Here is a 21927-nt window from a genome sequence, read left to right on the forward strand (position 1 = left end):
TTGACCACTACTCTTCTTGTAGTATTAAATGCTGAGTTTAAGTTTCTTTAAGTCAAAGTTCTGTGCAGAATTATTGCTCAAGTCATGTCACTAAATGTGCACTGATTGGCAGCAAAACCAATCCAGGTTTAAGCTGAAGGAAAAAAATTATCCACCAAGTTATGAGGATCGAGCCTTATAAACTGGCAATTCATAAGAACGTGTATCTTGGTCAGAAAATCTATAAATAGCTAGGGTGAGAGAAATGTGCACACAACTCTTTTCATTCCCTCCTCCCCTCACTTCCCAAAACGGCAAGTTCCAAAGGACTTAAAGTTTGAATGTAAAAAATAAAAACAAAGCTAAAATATGAGAAAGGAAATAAGTAACTTTATATAAGCTCCAGTATTTTTTTTTAATTTTTTTAAATATTTATTTTTGAGACAGAGAGACAGAATGTGAATGGGAGAGGGGCAGAGAGAGAGGGAGACATAGAATCTGAAGCAGGCTCCAGGCTCTTGAGCTGTCAGCACAGAGCCTGACGTGGGGCTCGAACTCACAAACTACAAGATCATGACCTGAACCAAAGTTGGAGGCTTAACCAACTGAGCCACCCAGGTGCCTCTAAGCTTGAGTATTTCTAAGTATGGTACCTACAGCGAGAGGAACGATTCATGGATTTTGACATTAAACAAATCTGTAATGTCTATATATTAGAAAATACTTCATACAAATCTTAAAGTAAATAGGACATATGTGCATAATGTACATACGCATATTTCCTAACTATATACTTACATATGTGGCATATGTTCTTTTTATCCGGTGAAGGAACCTTCCTGCTTATACGTACATGTACATACACACGACAAATAGCTTTAATGATAAGAAATGCTTATCATTAATCATACAAAACTGTGGTCAATTTCACTAGTAGTCAAGGAAATGCTAATTAAAATAGAGATTTTCTGGTTTTTGTTTACCAGATATTTGAAGGTTTTGTTATTTTTTTAATGTTTATTTATTTGTTTTGAGGGAGAGTATGAGTGGGGGAGGAGCAGCGAGAGGAAGAGAGAGAATCCCAAGTAGGCCCCACACTGTCAGCGCAGAGCCCGATGCAAGGCTTAAACTCACGAAGTGTGAGATCATGACCTGAGCTGAAATCGAGAGTCAGACACTTAGCCGACTGAGCCACCCAGGTCCCCCATGAAGGTTTTAGAAATAAGTATTACCCACCGCTGGGGAGGGTGTAGGGAAGAGATACTCTTGTGTACAGTGGATGGGAATATAACCTGGTAAGACCTGTCCCAGCAGTATGGCAACAGACATGAAATATCTCAAACTATTCACATCCTCTGTCCCAGCAATTCCAATACTGTCATGTATTTTAAGGAAGCTATTGAGTCTTTGTGCAGAATCAGCTGTGACATTCAGTCATTTATATTGGTGGAAAATTGTGAACAAACAGAATATGAGATAGCAGACATTTGCTAGATTATGTATATATCCCATAGAGCAGAATATTGTGCAGCTAGGAAGAATGATATCGGAGAACATTGTTAATGACCTAGAAGGCGGCTTTAGCGCTATCAGCTGTTGTTAGTTGAAAATGTCAGGCCCCCTCAGTGTGTGTGGCAGCTCCAGTATGGGGAGTGGAGGGGAAAAGAGGCACCATAGCAAGGCATGGAAAATGTCGTCAATGTGCATCAAAATGTGCCGTCATTTTCTCCGGTTAATGGGATCACGGTGACTTTTATTTTTTTCTTTTCTGTGTAACACATACGTTTAAATTTTTGTGCAGATAACTTTGAAAAAAAGAAGGGATAAAAGTTACTCTTAAAATGTAGGGGCAAGCACTAGGCCTCAAGTGCACTCAGGTGCCCTGAAACCATAGTACATCGCTGCAGTACTTAATCAGCTCCTTCTGCGTGTTGTATTCCTTCTCCACAAGTGACAAAAAATTATTTTAGGATAATGTCAGTAAGCATTCTTCTTGTCCCAGGGTGCGGTCCTTTGTCCTTAGCTTTAGTGTTTGGCCCCAGCTCTCTCCGGGATTGCTTTAAAGCACGTGAGGGCTGTTTCTCGTGGCATTGTTCTTCTCATAAAGGACTGGGGAAAGAAGACAGCTGGAATTGGAAAACCATCTCAAGGCCCCACTGGATACTGTTCTCCTTCTGTTCTTGGAACATTTTATCTGCACCTCTATTTTAGCAAGTATTTGCTGTATAGTAACTTGTTTACATGTCTCTTTCTTCCATTTTAAGTCCAGTGAGACAGACAGGGACATGTCTTCCTTGTATTTCTATCCCTGGTACTAGCCACAGGGTCAGTGCTCAGGAAATATTTGGCTGCCCCCTTGGTAAGGGGGTGAGGTTGCCTTACGCTCTTCCCTGCTCCAGACTCTTTAGCACATTTTCTTGAAATAAAGTCCACAGTCCTTAATATAGCCTACAAAGCCCCGTGTGTCTGTTTTCTGCTTTATTCTCAAGGGAGAGATTTTGCCTGGGCTGGGAATAGAGAGCCAAAGCTATGTTCAAGTGTATAGAAATAACATACCAGGAGCTCATAACTCCCGTAGGGAGGAAAGACTTTTGAGAAGACCAGAGGACATCTTGAGATTAAGGAAGAGGAAAAGTGGGGAGTAGTTCCTATAATATGGTCTTCAGTCTTGACCTGTTCAACGTTTTTATTAATGACTTGGATAAGTGATATTCTAATAAGATCAACAATAACTTAGTTTTGAATCGAGCTTCTTCATATCTATTATTTCTAGCTGCTTTATGTAAAGGAGGCTCAGGCTCGAGAGGCTAAGACTTCCATGCTCCGCGGGGGTAGAGGCCTTCTGGCTAAGCCCAAATTCCTGAAAACCAGACCCAACACTGGGAGAATAGATGACAAAATCAAAGTTCATGTTTACTGGACAGGCTAGGATGAATGAAATAGAATGGCAGTAAATAAATGTAATGTTATACATTTGTATTTTTAAAATCTTTACAACTTCTGGGTGGGGAAAATGACTGACTAGCAGTTCTAGGGAGAAAAGATAATGCCCATTAAATTACACGTTTCCTGTTGGCCAGGAGTAGGCCGTGCAGCTGCTTAAAAAGCAACGGTAATCTTAGAACATACCAGCAGAACAGTCCTGCTGTGCCTTTTCTTTCATTCTTGAGTGTTCTGTTCCTTTGGGTATCAGGGTCCAGTGGGGGACTTTGGGGACTTGAGTGCAGCTGCAGGAGGACTGTAACACTGGTAAAGGAAGCACAGCTGAGTGTTGTCAGCAGATGTGGAAACTGGACTGCACGGTCCTAGGAGCCTGGGCTCTTGGAGCCAAACTACCAGGGTACAGGTTACACACATACACACACACACACACACACACACACACACACACACACACAGCTTGGTGGCCTTGAGCCACTTGCATAAGCTCCTTCAAACCCACTGTCCTTCTCTGTGTAAAGCAGAACCCCTAATAATATCAGCTTCACAGAATACCTGCAAGGACTAAATGACACAGTGTTTACAGAAGTGCTTAACACAGTGCCCGGCCCATGGTCACTGTTCATAAATGTTAGCTCTCTGCATCATTAAGGGAACTAGAAACTTGGGACCCAAACAACAGTTGAGCACCTTGGGTAATTTCACCCAGATAGGGTGGAGATTGTTGAAGAGCCAGCATAGAATGAAAATTAACTTTGTTGCTGCTCCTGTGGATGAAGCAGTGACACCAGCGAGCCCCCATTACAGGAAGGAAACTAGGCTGTAATTTAATAATAATAATAAAGATAAAGATCATGATGCCACCACCAAGCAGGCAGAGGTAAAGCTGTCTTGGCAATGGGTCAGGTCTTAGAGGGCAGTAAATTCCGAAACAGGGAATAATGGAATCTGAGGGAGGGTTGCCAGGGATGTTATAAAAAGTATTCCTGTGTTGAAGATGAAACTAGATAGCCCCTAAAGTGCCTTCCAGCCAAAGGGGCAATAAGAACATTCTAGAAGTCCAGGAGGAGGGCTTCTGGGTAAGAAAGTCCTGGGTAAGTGTTGCAGTTCACACAGCTCTGTGGCTTTGGTCACATTACTTATTTAACCTCTCTGAGTCAGTTCCCTCATCTGTAAAGTAATTATTGCATCTAGTCCATAAAGTAGTTTTGAGACATAAAGCACTTAGCATTACCCTGGGCACACGTTAAATATTTCCAGGTGATGCTTATTGTTGTTTCGTAAGTACGCTTTTTTGGGAAGCATAATGTACATGAAGGTAAACAAATCCTGAGGGTGCAGCTCAGTGAATTTCTACCAAATAAACACACCTGGGTAGCCACCACTTAGGTCAGGAAATAGAACATTATCAGTCCCCCAGAAGCTTCCCCTCGGGGGCGCCTGGGTGGCTCAGTTGGTTGGGCGTCCAGCTTCGATTCAGGTCATGATCTCACGGTTTGTGAGTTCGAACCCATGTCAGGCTCTGTGCTGACAGCTTGGAGCCTGGAGCCTGCTTCAGATTCTGTGTCTCCTTCTCTCTCTGCCCCTCCCCAACTTGTGCTCTGTCTCTCTATGTCTCTCAAAAAATAAATAAATGTAAAAAAAAAAAAAAATTTAAAAACAAGAACCTTCCCCTCATGCCTCCTTCCAGTGTTTATTATTATTATTGGCTTATTAAAAGAAAAAGAAACTAATTCTGAGTTTCCAAGGGTTATCTTTGTAATGAGAAGCAGTAAGAAAAAAGGAATTCTTGTGCTGGTTTTTGCACAGTACTGTAATGACCTTTAGGGAAGTTTACATCTGGCCCTGATGTAACCTGGAAATTCAGTCACAGCAGGGTTTGGGGACAGGGAAGAAATGTCTGCGCTGTGACTTTTATTCACAAGCTACCCCTTCTATTGTGTATTTCCTGATAAGGCCCAGAGTAGGGGGTGACTTAAAGATAAAACACAGAGTGTTGGTTTTGAGGGAAGGGGGACACTTTCTAACTCTTCTCCTTTGTTTGTACTAGCCTGATGAAGACTTGTTCAACCCAGACTATGTAGAAGTTGATCGCGTCCTGGAGGTAGCCCACACCAAAGATGCAGAAACAGGAGAGGTGGGTGTTTGGCCATTTTGACTCACTTATAGTGTCTTCCCTTCTTACTACATGTTTTGCTTGTTTTGTTAACATGTGGTCTTCCTTTTAATGGCATTCATGTGTTACCGGGTGGGTTTTCCAGTGGTTGGCCAGAGCAAGATTGGCTCCTCTAATCCAGTAGCTGCTATCCTGTTTCCCACCAGGAGGTGACGCATTACCTGGTGAAGTGGTGCTCACTGCCTTATGAAGAAAGTACGTGGGAACTAGAGGAAGATGTGGATCCTGCAAAAGTTAAAGAATTTGAGTCTCTTCAAGTTCTCCCTGAAATTAAGCATGTGGTAATGTATCCGTGTCGCTGTTTGGCACCTCTTACAACATGTAACTTTATGAACTTGGCAGTCCTGGATGTCTTTTGGGCTGTGCTCAGAAGTGGTCTTCATTGGTGCCTTCCCTTTGGCCACTCTCCATTGAACCTGCAGTTCAGACTTTGCTGGCACTCAGATCAACATTAGATCTAGGCTCTGTTTTGATGTGTGTGACACTGAAAAATGAATATGAGCTTAGGTTTCTTGGTATATGGCTGCTATATGGAGTCAGAAAGATAGAATGTGTAAGAAATGCCTGAAATATTGTTTCCTGTTATCTTTTGCTCCATCAGCAAAAGGTGATGATCTTTTTTCTTTGTTTTTATCCTTTGCCTTTACTCAACTGGAATATTTTAAGGGGAAGAGCTATCTTTTATCTGTAGATCCATGAGTTTCACAGAGGGAACATAGGTTTTCAACATACATTTATTTAATCAGTTTATCTTTCTGATTCTGAAGAACTCCCACCAAGATGCATAAATGTCCCAGGGTATCTGGCAAGTAGTTATATATAAAGTATCAATAATTAAAAGGAGGTAGAATTAGGATAGAGCCTGATTAAGATGTAACTCACTTGGGAAGAGAATCAAAGTTAGTGAACATGGCTGTAGACTGGAATATGAAGTTACTGTTTAAAAAAAGAATGACCATTTTGGGGCACCTGGGTGGCTCAGTCACTTGAGCATCTGACTCTTGATCTCGGATGAGGTTGTCGATCTCACGGTTCAGGGGTTTGAGCTGCCTATGGGGCAGTGTGCTCACAATGCAGAGCCTGCTTGGGATTCTCTCTCTTCCTCACTCTCTGCCCCTCCCCTGCTCATGTTCTCTCTCTCTCTCTCTCTCTCTCTCTCTGTCTCTCAAAATAAATAAACCTTCTTTTAAAAATCACCATTTTTACATGAAAAACCCTTATCCACCTCCTTATTAGTATTATTTGTTGTTTTTATGTTGCTGGAAAGTTAGGACTCAGAAGACGAGACCTCAACATTGAACTTAGATCTCTATCAGAGTCCACTCAAAAGCAGTGTTTGTTTTAGTTTTTTAGCATATGAAGTGTATGGAGGAGTCTTGAGGTGTAGAACTGTGATTAGAAATCTACATAGTTTTTAATGGTGTTTTGTTGCATGACTAGTTAATAAATTTCTCTTTCAGCCCTCTCTTATGACTGTTGCCCTTTGTTAATTCAGTCCATCAACGACCTATTAAACATCTCCTGTTGGTTGACTCTTCAGTGACATAGAGTAAGAAGGAAGCTGCATGCCGAGCCCTCAGGAGTGCACAGGTTAATGGAAAAGGCATGTGTATGGACACACGTGGCCCCAGACTAATTGGGACATGTGGCCCAGCACAGGGACAAACTAGTGTAGGGGCGGAGAGTAGAGAGCATTTCCATTCTGCAGCTAATTGTAAGCTATTATCTTGAAGTAATCAGCATTCTTACACTCTCAGCTCGAATCCCACTTATTTCCTCTGACTGACTACACAGATTGGTAAGAACATGAATTCTCAAGTGTCTTCAGGCAATTTCACTTCTCCTTTACTTTGCTGTTGCCATGCCACTATTATCTCTCATGAACCATGCTAGTATTTCACGCTTGTCTTTTTGTTTCTAATTTATTTGTTCTCTCGTTTAAAATGCACATTTTAGAAATTTTACTCCAAAAGTTCTAAATTGGAATGGCAGCTAGCAATATAATTAAAGCTGTCTTTTTATGTATTAAGGAAAAGACTGGCTCCAAATGGTAGTTTACCTGAATAATTTTTTTTTAAGTTTTTATTTAAGTAATCTCTACACCCAGCATGGAGCTCGAACTCACAACCCGGAGATCAAGAGTCACATGCTCTTCTGACTGAGCCAGCCAGGCACCCCCAATAGTTCTTTTTTTTTTTTTTTTTTTTTTTTTTTTTTTTTTTTTTTAATTATTTTGAGAGAGAGCACTTGAGCACACATGAGCGGGGGAGGGGCAGAGAGAGAGAGGGAGGGAGAGAGCATCCCAAGCAAGTTCTGCACTCTCAGTGCATAACCTGACAGGGGTCTCAAACCCACAAACCATGAGGTCATGATCTGAGCCAAAATCATGAGTTGGTTGCCTAACCGACTGAGCCACCTAGAACCCTCTCCGCCCCGAATAAATTTTTAAAGGGATCTTACTCTGGGCTTTGAAGTTGAGACATGACCCTACCAGTCTTGATGAATATAGGACATTTTGCATCTGAAAGCTTTTTGGTAAAAATTGGTTATGTATAGGTAAAATATGGAATTTTTAGAAAGCAAGAAGTGACATTGGTGATGATTGTGCCAAGAAAGAGTCTTTTAATAGGCAGAACCCACTTTGGGGGGCTCTGAGAATCAATTCTCCTCTTTCAAATTTAACTAAGTAGTCACTGAAGGTGGTGGAGCCCTTGGGTAAGTTCTTTCCTGTAGTCTGTACCACTTAGGAATATACCAGAAACTCCTAGCTGATTTCAGGCCTTAGGCTCAGATAGCTGAAATTTCTGGCCAGTAGGTGATGTTAAACTAAGACCTTTAGCACTGAGAAAGAGGGAAACCCAGAGGAGTGACTGGATGACAGAGTGATGCCTCTACTTTTGGAGTTGTACCAAGGCAGCAAAGTAGAAATCTGCAGTGAAATTCCATCCTCCAGCACTTAACAATACTGAGAGTGAGCCACTAAGTCTCTGGAGGAACATTCCAGAGGGCCTCTCCACAGTATCTAGTGAAGTAGAGGAGCATGCCCGATTAAAGAGGTACATGGACTTTGGGGATCTAGCCTGACTGGTTCCTGTAGGTTAAGAAGAATATATTTTCTTTAACGGAACAGAGCAAGAGGGTTTATATAGGAATATCTTTGCTTAAAAGCTTTTTCTTTAAAATCATTATTTTTTACATAATAAATTATTTTCTCCCTTATTTTAAAAGCACCTATACTTATGCTCTTATAATAATATTCAACAGAGCCCTATTTTAAAGGGCTTACCCTAACTGTAGCTGTAGTAATTTTGTAGGTAAGCTGTAATGTGTATTTTTCTGAAAGATCATGGACAGATTATACTTAACTCCAAATGTCAATGATATAATTGGGGATATTTTGTTAATTTCACATGCAAATGGTTTAGTTTCGGGTAATAACATATTTCAGGTGTAAATTATATTGTAGAACTCCAAAGTAGAATTACCAAAAACTAAAACTGTTTAGAAAAGTTATAGTCTCAAAATTCTCATTTATAACTACAGGTAGAGCTAGGGATTTTTAATTTATAAGACTATAAACTGTAACTTGGGGGCTCAATTTGCCTATAAGCAAAATAGCCAAGTTGCTTTCCAAATAATATAAAGCCTAATTAAATAAGATTTTTGGATGGGAAGCCTCTACACCTGAAGGTTTAAATTTTCCTCTGATTATAATTGGTATTCCAATGGCATTTTAAGAGAACTTGACAAGTTGATTCTAAAGTTATACAGAATAGTAAATAAGATAGAATAGCCAGGACACTTTTGAAAAATAATTCCCTAATCAGATAAAAGGCTATAGTAATTTAAAAATTTGCTTTTATTGCAGCACTAGACAGTCCCGTGGAACAGAATGAAAAATCTGGGTAGAGCTCCATGGATACATTAAAACTTAGCATGTGATAAATATGGCATTTCATATCAGTAGAGAAAAGATCAATTGTATTTAGAAATCAGTGTTTTATATGGGAAAATAAGACGGCTATTATTTTTATGAGGAGTTTAAGGAATTTGCAGTTTAGATTTTACAGGCTTTTTGCCTCATACTGACTCTCGGAACTAATCAACAAAATATTTGACCCACTGTACTTTCCTGAGTGATGCCACATGCACAAAGAAATAACAAAAAGAAATTATCTATAGAAACCAAAAACCTAATATTGGCTTGAGGGGAGATGGAGGTATTAAGTGAGAGTGGCATCTAAGAGTTTGGGTCAAACTATGTAACACCAAGATTTTAGGTGGGTGTGTTTGTCTTCTTCATTAATTGCTTGCACATTTTATAGAGGTTTTCTTTTTTTAAAAAATTGTTAAATATTTATTTATTTTTGAGAGAGAGAGACACACCCAGAGGGTGAGTAGGGGAGGGGCAGAGAGAGGGAGACACAGAATCAGAAGCAAGCTCCAGGCTCTGAACTGGCAGCACAGAGCCTGACATGGGGCTCGAACCCACCAGCCATGAGATCATGACCTGAGCCGAAGTCGGACGCTTAACCGACTGAGCCACCTAGGTGCCCTGAGGTTTTCTTAATTTAATCTGGTGAAATCAAGAAAATACAGGGTCTCGCCTGCACATTAGTCAGAAAATAGTAGCTGCAGTTTCATGCCAGCTTTAGGGCAGTGTTTTGAGATTTGCCACCTTCCCCATTATTATCCTATGTCCCTATTCATGTTATGTTCCTCAGACGTTATTCTCAACATATTTTGTGTTCTCTGCCTTCCTCCACTAGGAGCGGCCTGCTTCGGACTCCTGGCAGAAACTGGAGAAGTCTCGAGAGTATAAGAACAGTAACCAGCTCCGGGAGTACCAGCTGGAGGGGATGAACTGGCTTCTTTTTAACTGGTATAACAGGTGAGGAACCAGAACCAGGGCTGTCCTCATGGATGATTTTCCTCCCAAGTGTGTACCTGGAGCTAGACTGTCACCTTAGCCTGCTCAGAGCAGCAGTAGCAAGGTGGTGAGAGTGTGCAACCTAGCCATCGGTTTAGGGTGCTAATCTTTGCACAGGATGCATGCCAAGACTTTACATCAGGTGCTTCTCCAACCAGAAAGAATGGTCTGTAGACATCATTGACTTTGTGCTGCTTTTTACTTGTCCATTCTAGCCACAAGGTTAGACTCAACCTAGATGAAACAAAATCCGAAAGGTCATTATCTTTAAGTCTTTAGCAAAAATTGGCTCTAAAAGGGAGTAGATCTGGATTTTAGTCCCAACTCTGCTACTTACTCATAAGCCCTGGATGTTCTAAACTTGGGCTGTAATTCTCAATTTTGGACTCTTTGTGCTTTAGGTCTTGTCAGAATCTAGGCGAAACAGATGAAATTTGAGATTTTTGTAACATTCTAGAGTATACACCTAGTATGGATTCTAAAGACAGAATGCTGCAGTGGAGAATACACAAGATGGGACACTGGTGACCTGTGTTCTAGCACAGTCTGCACCACTTACTCACAGAGCCTCTCGGAGTGCGGCTCACGTGGCCTTTCCAGGTATTGGGTTCCCCATCTGTACAGTGAGGGGCGAGACTGACAGGGGCCACACCCTTCGAATGTCACAGCTCTGTGCAGTCTGTGATTCTGGGTCACCAGAAGAGACCAACATTCTTACTCTGACAAGGAATTTATTGTGTGGGTTAAAAGTTAACCCTTGATGACAAAAATAGTAGACCATGAAATTCACGTAACTTAATCTTTTTATTTTTGCCTTGGCTTCCATGACGTTTGTCAGGTACAGAAATTGGCTTAGGTTTGAGGCATATTTCTCTCCTTGTGGCTCACTATTATTTTAATTTTTGGTATTTTCAGTTTATATATGGACCTCTTTCCTGTATTTTCTCCCAAGTTGCCATAATTCCTTTTTGGAAATAGTCAGGGTGTGAATCATAAGAATAAAAACTTGCTTCAGTTGCATCTCTGGAAAATGCTGATAAGGCCCTTCACTGATGACCTTATAGGTCAGGGTGTGCTTCTCAAGTATCATTTTAGTTCTGCCCAACCTCTGCCGCTTTCCTATATCGATGATGAATTATCTGTATTTCTTACTCTACAGAAAAAATTGTATTTTGGCTGATGAGATGGGGCTGGGGAAAACCATCCAGTCCATCACATTCCTCTCAGAGATATTCCTCCGAGGAATCCATGGCCCTTTTCTCATCATTGCCCCACTCTCCACCATCACGAACTGGGAGCGAGAGTTCCGGACGTGGACAGAGATGAATGCCATTGTGTACCATGGCAGCCAGATCAGCAGACAGATGATCCAGCAGTATGAGATGGTGTACCGAGACGCACAGGTGAGCCTTACATGGGTCTTAGAGACCCGGTGACAGCCTGATGTCGTTCAGAACAGCCTTCCCGTCACTTGTCTTCAGGAGTTTTAATGCCCTGCACCTTAGGTTGCTGTTGACTGACTTTGTACAGTCTTATGTTTATGGAGGTCGACTTTTGTTTCTCCTTGGTAGTTTACTTTGATAAAACACAGAATTTGTAAGGCATACTTGACACTCTCTGGCATATGCCAGAGGCTCTTCTTGGGATACTGAAAGCTTGGCTTCTTGGTTGGCTTACGAAGTTTCTTTTACGTGCAGAAGATTTTATCTGAATTGTTACATGCTCAGTGAAAAAAGTGGGGGGGAAGAATTAGTGTACAGAGGGTGGGTTCCTAGCCAGGGAGTTTGGAGAGGTGGTTAACACATTTGACAGGGAAGGATAAAGAGAAGATAGGATTCACATTGTTAAAAGCACAATAGATTGTGGTGTTTGTTTGGTTTTTGTCATTTATAATCACTTTACTGAGTATGCTTGTAAGCCTATCTGGCCACTGGTTTTTCTAATCAAGCAAGGTGAAAATATAAATGAATCCAGCCAGAGGGAAGCCAGTGCTCTCCCCCAGGGACTTCATAAAGCAGCAAAAGGAGACACTTGGAAGAAATTTATGATGTGTTCTAACACAGTGCAGCTCTGCTCTTTCAGTGTGATAGCAACACTAAGATAGAGAAAAGACATGTGTCCTGTCTGGTAGCTCTTGTCCCAGGTGAATCAGGAACATTACTTTGAACTTGTGCTAGAACCCCAGTTACAAGGTGAAATGAACCATATCTGAAAAGGAGCGAAAAAGGTCTCCTTTGGGTCTTCAAGCTCTGTGTGGTTGAGACCAGCTCATGGCTGGGAATGTGCAAATCAATACCCGTCTGCTTTCCTTGTCATGGCAGTTAATAAACAAAAAGCTTCCTTGCTGTATCTTCCATATTTGCGCATATGTCTCAGCATCGTGAGGGCCCATGTCTCTTACTTCTGTGTCATCGGTGTAATAAGGTCTCTCTTTTGTCTAAAGGGCTGGTTCATCCTCGTATTCTCTCTTTCCTCACACGAGGAAGTGCAGTGCTTACTGGCTTCTGTCACCTAGGCCCGGGCATTTTACCGCACTGCCTCCTCTGCTCCCGCCGGGAACGCATTAGCAGAATTCTGTAGTCATGGCATAAAGCTTCGCCTTCCGTTGTGTCACCCTCAGGGAAACCCCCTTTCAGGAGTCTTCAAGTTCCACGTTGTCATCACAACGTTTGAGATGATCCTGGCAGACTGCCCAGAGCTGAAAAAGATTCACTGGAGCTGTGTGATAATTGACGAAGCCCACAGACTGAAGAACAGGAACTGCAAACTTCTGGAGGGTCTAAAGCTCATGGCCCTGGTGAGAGCTAGCAAGCTCTTTACATCCACACAGGTTCCGTGTATTCACTGTGGAGGAGGCATTCTGTAGCCATTCTGCATGTAGCTTACTTGTGCATAGTCTGCTTACTCTAAATTCTCTTTTTGCCCTCTATATGTGTGATAGTGTAGGAATCAAAAGGTTTTTTGTTATGAACTAGGTCAACTATTTGACCTTTGCCACAAACAGATTCCCAAAGGGAACCGGGGGAATCTGAAATACCATGAAATTGGTGACCTGGAAATGTAAGGTGTTTTGGCTTATTTCCAGGTACCAAAGATGGTGGTCTTGGCACAGTGCCCAGTATGTAGAGGGTAGGCACTCAATAAGAATGAATGAACAAATGAATGAGTGTTGCTTTCACTAACATGACATTGCTGCTGGAATCAGTGATGGGAAAGGAAGGTTGATCTATTTATTGACCATACCCTCATGAAACGGCGGCGTCCTCTCTTTGCATAAAAGCCAAACAGAATTGCCCCAAAGTGAGCACAGAATTCCCTGGCTTCATTTTCCCACCAAAGCATATCATGTTGGTGGCTCGCACACTGCTCATGGTGGACTGTTAATTTGTGCAGGAACACAAAGTACTGCTCACTGGGACACCGTTACAGAACTCTGTGGAGGAGCTCTTCAGTTTGCTGAATTTTCTGGAGCCATCACAGTTTCCTTCAGAGACTGCTTTCTTGGAGGAATTTGGAGATCTGAAAACTGAGGAACAGGTAAATAGGGGCCTAAAGGACTGAGAAGTTGGTGTGGTGATTACCTTCACCGTCAGGGAAAGGACAAGTCATTGTCACCATGGGGACAGGCACTCACAAGTTCTCACATCCCTCCTAAAATGAGCATTACCTCCTTGATTTAATTTGTTTGTTCACATTGAGGAGGTTAAACTGATTATTAGGAGTTCTTATTACTCCAGAGGATAAATGAGTCCACATCCAAAATATCCTGTGTTAGCACATCAGGCCTCTTGCCTTTGCTGATCTCATGTGTAAGTTCTTTGATTCTGTTCAGCCCTGGACTCAGGAGCGTGGTGCTTTCTTCTGCTTTCCTCATCCTTCCTGCTTCCTCCTATATAATCTGCAGCGTGTTCCCAGGCTTATGTTCTCGAGTACAACAAAATACACAGGTAGTGAGGAAAAGAAGGCAGTCATATACTAGAGTAGTTGCTAAGTTCAGTTTTGTCCAAATCAACCAGATTTCCTCAGTTTTCAAAGATCTGGTCCTGAGACCAGCTTATTGGACTCAAAGCTAAGTCAAAACTACCAAAGTTAAGAAATACCTATCTATGATGGGTAAAAATCTTGACTGAGGTTCCAGAAATAAGCCAGACAAATTGAAATGCCATAAGAGGAGCAAGTAATAGAATTGGGGATTTTATAAGAGAGAAGGTCACCTCTGTTTGGGAATAAAGAAAGCCTTCATGGAGAGAGTACAATTTGGAAATGGACTTTGAAAGGTGGGTATATTTTTAGTCATGGAGAGAGAAAAGATGGTGACTACTTTGCACAGAAAAAAAAAAAAAAAACCCACCCAGCATAATCAACCATGGAATTTATTCCATCCTAGGGAATCATCTGGTTGAGCTGGAAACAGGGTTGATGAATTGTGGAGTATGAAGCCAGAGGGGTTGAGGGTTATATTGTGGGAAGATCTTAAAAGACAGCTTGAAGAATTCGGTAGGTATTAGAGAAGCAATGCAAGGCTTTGATTGCAGGGATGACATAATTAGTTCTGCTAAATTAACCTCGCAGTGGTGTGAGAATGCGTTGGGACAGAGAATTTGGGGACTGACAAGGTTTGGAAATTTCACTAACAGGTGTCAGGAGCACACTCTCAGGTTCCGGTCTGTTTGTTTCTACTTCTGTGGCAAGTCAGACTTTGAGAGCAGTGAATAATCAAACTTAATTCCACTTCTCTGCATTTGCAGTATCTATTGATCTTTCAAAAGCCAGCTCCCAACCCTCTCTCCATTTTTGGACCATTGGCAATGTGTCCTCTTCTCCCGTTGCACTTATTTTGTGGTATGCATTTTTTTCTTCTTCCTAGACAATGACCTCCTTGAGGACAAGGCCCACCTCTTCTCCAAAGTTGTGTTTGTTGTATTGACCAGCACAGTGTCTGGCATGTAGTATACTCTAAATGATTCAAGGTATGAACCAAGTCAAGGGCAAAGCTGAACCCAGCATGTGGCAGATTGACATTTGTCCATATCTTTAATAATTGTCTAGGTGTGTCTTTCCTGTTTGGGTTCTTATACAGTAATTCCTAATTCATTTGGGGGATAGATTCCTAAGTACCATGGTTGGTAAAATCAAGATCTCACGAATGGGTTATATTGAAGATTGGGGTTATTTAGGAGAAAACCACAAAAAGTGGCCACAGATGTCTAAATTTTAAATCACAGTAAATAAAAGGTCCACAAAGCATCTGTTTCCAAAGTGAAACATATTCATCAGTGTTTAAAACCTGTACCGGTAACTCTTCTAAATCACTGTCTATAAATTACTTTATACTTCTTTCAGGAAGCGTTGACACTGCACCCGACTTATTTATGCAGTAAATAAGTACCCCCTTTTAAGGCATTTTTGAACAGCCCTTTATGACTTGCAACAATCTTTTGCACTTGCCCTTTCTTATTTTATTTTCCCAGCAGGATTAATCTTATTGGTGTCACGTTTTAGCTCAGGGTGAAGTCAGGTGCCTTGATTCTGCATCCCTTGTCTGTCATTGTCTTCTTGGGAGACGGAACAAGTGGCCTTGCCAGTGCAGTCAGGTTAGCGGACACCTGCTGTCCAGATTTAGGCTGCTAAGGAAACAGACAAATCATAGCAAAGACCACTGTCAGCTCAAAGGACCCCTGATGTGACAGCTTGTGTGATGGCATGGGAGACATCATCTTACAACATTAACTGTAAATGCTGCTACACCAAACGTGTTCGCTGCCATTACTTAGAAGTTGTAGGAGGAGTCTGCTTCCAGATGGCCTCTACTTCTTTTTTTATTTTTTTAACCTGAGATATGATGGACATATAACTTCAGTTTCAGGTGTGCATGACCATGAGTCAATATATGTATACATTACGAAATGTTCACCATAATAAATCTAGTTAGCCTCTGTCACCATACATAGCTACAGTTTTTTTCTCTGGTGATGAGAATTTTTAAGATCTCCTCTCTTAGCAACTTCCAAATGTACAATATTAGTAACTGTAGTCACCATGATCTAAATCACATTCCCCAGGACTTAACTTATTTTATGACTGAAAGTTTTAACCCCCTACACACATTTTGCCCATGCCCAGATTGCCTCTACTTTTTACTTTGTTCTCTTAGCATCTAAGTCTCCCTTTTGTAATGTGTCGCCTGTACCTCCTAACATAGCTAAAGTTGTCCTCAGGTAATTGCCTCACATGAATGCATGGTAGAGCGAGAAGGGTTTGGTTTCTCCATCTAGAGAATAGGTACTGTCTTTCATGTTTTTCTCCCTTTATCTCCTGCGAGGTTGTCACCTAGGTTCTCTGTAATTACTTGGGAATTACAACCAGATCCCTTTTTTCCTTTAGATCCTATTATAAACTCCCCATGTTCAGGGTATCAGTGTGATCTTTCATATAGTCTACCACCGCAGTGCTATGAATAGATGCGCAGGAGAGTGTAGTGAAGGTTGGAATAGCCCGGTAATCAGTCATTAAAATCAGAGTGGGGCAGGTGAACAGGTCTCATTTCCCTGGACAGGTGAAGAAACTGCAGTCTATCCTAAAACCAATGATGCTTCGGCGGCTGAAAGATGATGTGGAAAAGAACCTTGCTCCTAAACAGGAGACGATCATTGAAGTAGAGCTCACCAATATCCAGAAAAAGTACTACCGTGCCATCCTGGAGAAGAACTTTTCCTTCCTGACCAAGGGGGCAAATCAACACAATATGCCCAATCTCATCAACACCATGATGGAGCTGAGAAAGTGCTGTAACCATCCCTACCTGATCAATGGTGAGTCAGGGAAACAGGGAGCAACTCGGGCCTGGTGTGGTGTGCCAAAAGCTGATAATAACCAACAGTCTTAGGTATTGAGTTCCATTAGATGCTAGGATGTATGTTTGCTCACCTTTTTATGAAGCATGAAACTGAGGCTCAAAGAGGTTGGTAGATCTGGGTAAGCCATCTAGCAGTGAGTGCACGGAGCTAAGTTCTGAACCTGCCTCTACCAACTCTCTGCCCTCAGAAGATGGATAGCACTCAGCAGCCTGCTGCCCTTTATTTACTTGCAGTCTGGCCCACACTGTGCACTTTGGGACAGGAAACTATCACTTAGCTGAATAAATGATCGCCATGCAATGAGACTAAAACTCTCCGCAGATGAATTAACAGTTAACTATATTAAGTAGAGAACATGTTGGAAGCTTTTTTTTTACATAAAACTTTCTGATAAAATTTTAAATAAAAAAAAAAAATTAAAAATTAAAAAAAAAAAATTAAAAAAAAAAATTTTAAATAAAAGGTGACTTGGATTTGCCTGTAGCTAGTTTTTGTGATGTCGAGAGGTATGTCTTTTTGTCAGCTCTCTGTGGAGATTCTTTGCTTGCATGGGTCAGCTTGGTATCTCAAGTTCTTTCTCTACTTGATGAGATCTCCCAGGAAAGCAAAGCACCTGTGTTCTCTGCAAAATGGCCCTGCTGCCACTGCAGCCCCTCTGCTGCGGGCACAGACCAGGTATGCACCACAGTACTGCCTCACCAACCGGCCTGCTGGTCCAGGACCTAGGAATTCACTTCATTTTTCTAGGACCCGTAAAGCAGAGAGAAGCTTTTATCCTCATAGTTTGTTCAAGGAATAGTTTTGTCCCATTCCTTTTCAGGGGCAGAGGAGAAAATTCTGGAAGATTTCCGAAAAACCCACAGCCCCGATGCCCCTGACTTTCAGCTGCAGGCCATGATTCAAGCAGCAGGGAAGTTGGTGCTGATTGATAAACTGCTCCCTAAGCTGATTGCAGGTGGTCACAAAGTCCTCATCTTCTCCCAGATGGTGCGCTGCCTCGATATCCTGGAAGATTATCTCATCCAGAGAAGGTGAGAACCTGTGTCAGAGCTGTTCATCAGAAGCTGCAGGCGGTTCCCTGTTTTGATACCTTTTTGATTCATGCAGAAATTATGCTGTAACAACAACAAAGCATTCAAACACGGAGAAAAGGAATCTCCTCCTAAAGACTGACTGAAATTCAGAGTTAAATCCCGTGACCAAGTATGCCCAGTTTTAACTGCCTAAAGTGAATGCTGCAGCCGATGATGTGGAGCCCTTGCTTTGCTTAAAAAAGAAATTCTGCATGTTTATTTATATTCTCTCTAGTTGTAAGACACGGAATTCAAAAGCATTAGAGAAGGTTAAGAAAACAATGTATTTCCTTTTTTATTTTTTGCTTAATAATGATGAGAGAAATATATCTTGGAAGGCATCCCTGTATCAAGTTGCTAAGAGTATAAGCTGACAGCCCACAAAAAAGAACTTGGGGACACTTTCTGTCCTTTCTCAGCAAACCTTCTAAGGTTTTATGATACACTAGCTATAGCATTCCAGTCTGTTGTCTTGTTCATATTCCTGTTAATTCCTTGAGTCCAAGTTCCATTACTCATGCGGGTGAACAGTATGTGGGGTTATGTTATATGGGTTGTTTGGATTCATGTGGGTTCTACTTTGTTCCTTTATCCAGTGAACATTATGTTTCCAGTCACTGGGACACAGCAATGATCCGAAGATGATAAGTTGATTTTTAAGAATTTATGCAATGAGAAAAGACTTAAGGTCATAGAAACTATTAGTTTTCGCATTGCTGAGTTTAAAGGAAATCTTTGTTTTCGTATAGTAATTATAGCAAATCTCAGTTGTCCTAAATATCCTTAAAAATTCTGTTTGCTATTATAACATTTATAGAAAGAGTATTAAAACAAATGACAGATTCAACTATGGGATACGCTGACATTTAATGTTACATGAATAATTCTCAAATCAAATTAGACAATAAAAAGAATTTCTCAGAGCCCTGTAGTGGAGGTCTTTAGGTAGAGAATTCTTGAGACTTACATTATTTTTTTCTTTGAGGAATTTATAATGAGTAAATCGAAACTAGTGAAAGTAGTTTCACATTTTGTAAATTCACTATAGATTAGGAACCCATTTCCAGAACACTTGCTTTTTATAAATATATATATTATCTTACTTTTCAAAATATATGCAACTACTAGTGAGCAGTTTGGTTTTTTTTAGAGAACCCCTCCAAAATGAGTAACGGTGTAACTAATAGACTTTTGCTAAGTACAGATGTCTCTACTTAGCACCCTTTTATGCTATTTTTCCTTAGCATTTATTGCTCATTTTATTTTCAAGTTATTTAGGTATTACAATTTCTCTTGAATATATGGACATACATAACACCACTACTGGCTCAAAGCTCCCACTCATACTCAGGGAGTTATCTTCTACTTTGCACATGCAAACATTTAGTTTCATTGTCAATTTTATATATTCTCCTTTTTATTTAATATATCATGGATTTTTCTTTAAACTCATTTTCCCACAACATAATTTTGATAATATTCTTTCTCATAGGTTGTTCCCAGTTTTTCAGCATTTTCAGGAACTCTGTAGCTGTCCCTTTACAGTCATTGTGAATGTTTCCAGTTACTACCTTAGGCTAAATTCTGATTTTAAAAAGCATTTGGTACATATTTCCAAAACACCCTCTAGAAAGATATTTTTATTTTTATGCCTTTCAGCAGTGTATGAGAATGCTTTTTCCCCCCTCATTCTCTGATTAATACTGTTTTTGCTGCTTAATCTTAACTAATTCAATATGCCAAAATTATCTTGTTTTAATTTGTATTTCTGATTAATAATGAGAGTAAATATTTTCCCATATATATATTAGCTATTTGTATTTCTGTGTGCTTGAATTGCTCATTCGTGTTCTTTCTCCATTTTCTGTTGCTCTTTGCCTTTTTATTTATAAGAACTATTTGTTTACTTAAGAATATAGCACAGGGACACCAAGGTGGCTCAGTCGGTTAAGCCTCCAACTTCGGCTCAGGTCATCATCTCACAGCTTGTGAGCTTGAGCCCTGCGTGGGGCTCTGTGCTGATAGCTCAGAGCCTGGAGCCTGCTTCCGATTCTGTGTCTCCCCCTCTGTCTGCCCCTCGCCTACTCATGCTCACGTGCTCTCATACACGTGCTCTCTCTCTCAAAAAATAAGTAAACATTAAAAAAAAAAAAAAAAAAAGAATAGAGCACAAATACTTCCCCAGTGTTGTTTTTGACTTTTTGTTTATAGGTGTGAGTTTTTGTTTATTTTATTTTTAGAAGTTTTAAATTTTGAAATAGTCAAAACTTGCAGTCTTAAAGCAGCTTTGTATAAACTTAAATGCTTATTTATGCTTAAAGGTAAGGTTAAATACTTAAATTCATGGGTTTGAAAACCATGCAATTATATAAATATTCTCAAGTATTTTCTTTACACTTTTTTTTGTGGTTTCTTCACCCCAGCAGCATCCAGCAGGGTTCTTTTGGCCTTAATATCATGGTTACTTTTTTCTCTTTTTTTTTTTTATTAAAAAAAATTTTTTTTAATGTTTATTTATTATTGAAAGAGAGAGACAGAGCACGAGCATGGGAGGGGCAGAGAGAGAGGAACACACAGAATCTGAAGCAGGCTCCAGGCTCCGGCTGCCTGCACAGAGCCCGACGTGGGGCTCGAACTCGCAAACTACAAGATCATGACCTGAGCCGAAGTTGGATGCTTAACCAACTGAGCCACCCAGGCGCCCCACTTTTCTCTTTATAATTTAGCTTTTATTTCCAGCAAAGTTATACGTGCACATAATTTAGGGAACCAAATTGTTCTGTTAGACTTTTAAAAAAGTGCCTTTCCTGATAGCACCCTTCCCTCCCAGCCCGTTTTTCCAGCCCCAGAAACGATGACTTTAAGTTCTTTATGCTGTTTCTTTTGGGATTTATAGCCATACCTAAGTAGTGTTAGTAGTTGTAATATCTTGATGATGTTTAGTTTTAGGTGTTACCTGTTCCCACTATGGAAGATGAGCATTTATCTTTTCTCATTGCCCCTCATAACCACCACACGACTTACACAAATGCTGAGCGATAGCTCTGACCTATAGTATGCTGTTTACATTTTTTTCTCTCACAATTTTTATTTTTCATGAAGCTAAAAATTCTCCTTTCATTTTATTGCCTGTTTTTCTATTTCCTTATTATAATTTCAGCTCCAGAATTGACCCTGGTTGTCTAAATCTCCTCTTGTTACGTTCAAGCCTGTCAGCTTCCTGGGCTCAGAGCCGCCTCTGGTGGGGCTGCTCGTCCTGCCTTCTCTGGCCAAGTGCTCTTCCCACCTGGTACACGTTGCCACCTGGGCTCTCCCTTCCTTCATCACACTGACAAGTTCCTTTCCTTCCCTCTGGAATAAAACCTCCTTGGTGAATCCCGTGTATGGCTTTGGGGAGCTTCTGAGGAAGGGTGAATGATAAATGCATGTGGAGACTGTCTGGAATGTTCGCAGTCTGCTCTCCTTGAGTAACAGTTTGGGTTTAGGATTGGAGGTTAGAAATCCTTTCCCCTCAGAATTTTAAGGTTTTAGTCCACTGTCTTCTAGCTTCCACGGTTGCTGCTTAGAAGTTCAGAGCCCTTGTGCTTCCTGGTCTGTGTATGTGACATGTTTTTCTATTCGGAAGCATTGATTTATCCTCTTTGTCCCAGATCTGTGGAATTGCACAGCGAACTGTCCTTTGTATGGGATCTTTTGACCTGGATACCGAACAGGTCTTTCTCATTTGAAACCTGTGTTCCTTCAGTTCTGGAAAATTTATATTTTATCTTCCACTTTAAAATTTTGTGTTTTGTTTTTTTGTATTTTGTTCATTTTGTGGTTGTTATTTGCTGGAGGGCTGGTGTGTTAGGAACTTCTGCCTCCATACCAGAAGCAGAGCCTCTGTGTTTCAGATCAGAGGCTTTCCTTTCATGTCTGGTCTTAGCTGGCAGATGGTGGGCTGGTTAGAAGCTCTGGGTATGTGGGCCAGGC

The 21927-nt window shown here is 40.9% G+C and overlaps 1 protein-coding gene across 3 annotated transcripts in view; it reads left to right on the forward strand.

The window, feature by feature from the left end:
• Positions 1-21927, forward strand: part of CHD6 (chromodomain helicase DNA binding protein 6) — a 204448-nt gene that overhangs the window by 107045 nt on the left and 75476 nt on the right. For 2 of the 3 annotated variants that reach the window (XM_030309584.1, XM_030309585.1), the window contains exons 9-16: positions 4970-5056; positions 5242-5376; positions 9865-9986; positions 11185-11428; positions 12646-12822; positions 13419-13562; positions 16582-16837; positions 17703-17913. In XM_030309584.1, coding sequence (XP_030165444.1) covers positions 4970-5056; positions 5242-5376; positions 9865-9986; positions 11185-11428; positions 12646-12822; positions 13419-13562; positions 16582-16837; positions 17703-17913 — 1376 coding nt within the window. The remainder of the gene's footprint in view (positions 1-4969; positions 5057-5241; positions 5377-9864; positions 9987-11184; positions 11429-12645; positions 12823-13418; positions 13563-16581; positions 16838-17702; positions 17914-21927) is intronic. The other variant, XM_030309586.1, reaches the window with a different exon arrangement.

Source organism: Lynx canadensis, chromosome A3 (assembly GCF_007474595.2).
Source record: "Lynx canadensis isolate LIC74 chromosome A3, mLynCan4.pri.v2, whole genome shotgun sequence".
Taxonomy (NCBI): Eukaryota; Metazoa; Chordata; class Mammalia; order Carnivora; family Felidae; genus Lynx; species Lynx canadensis.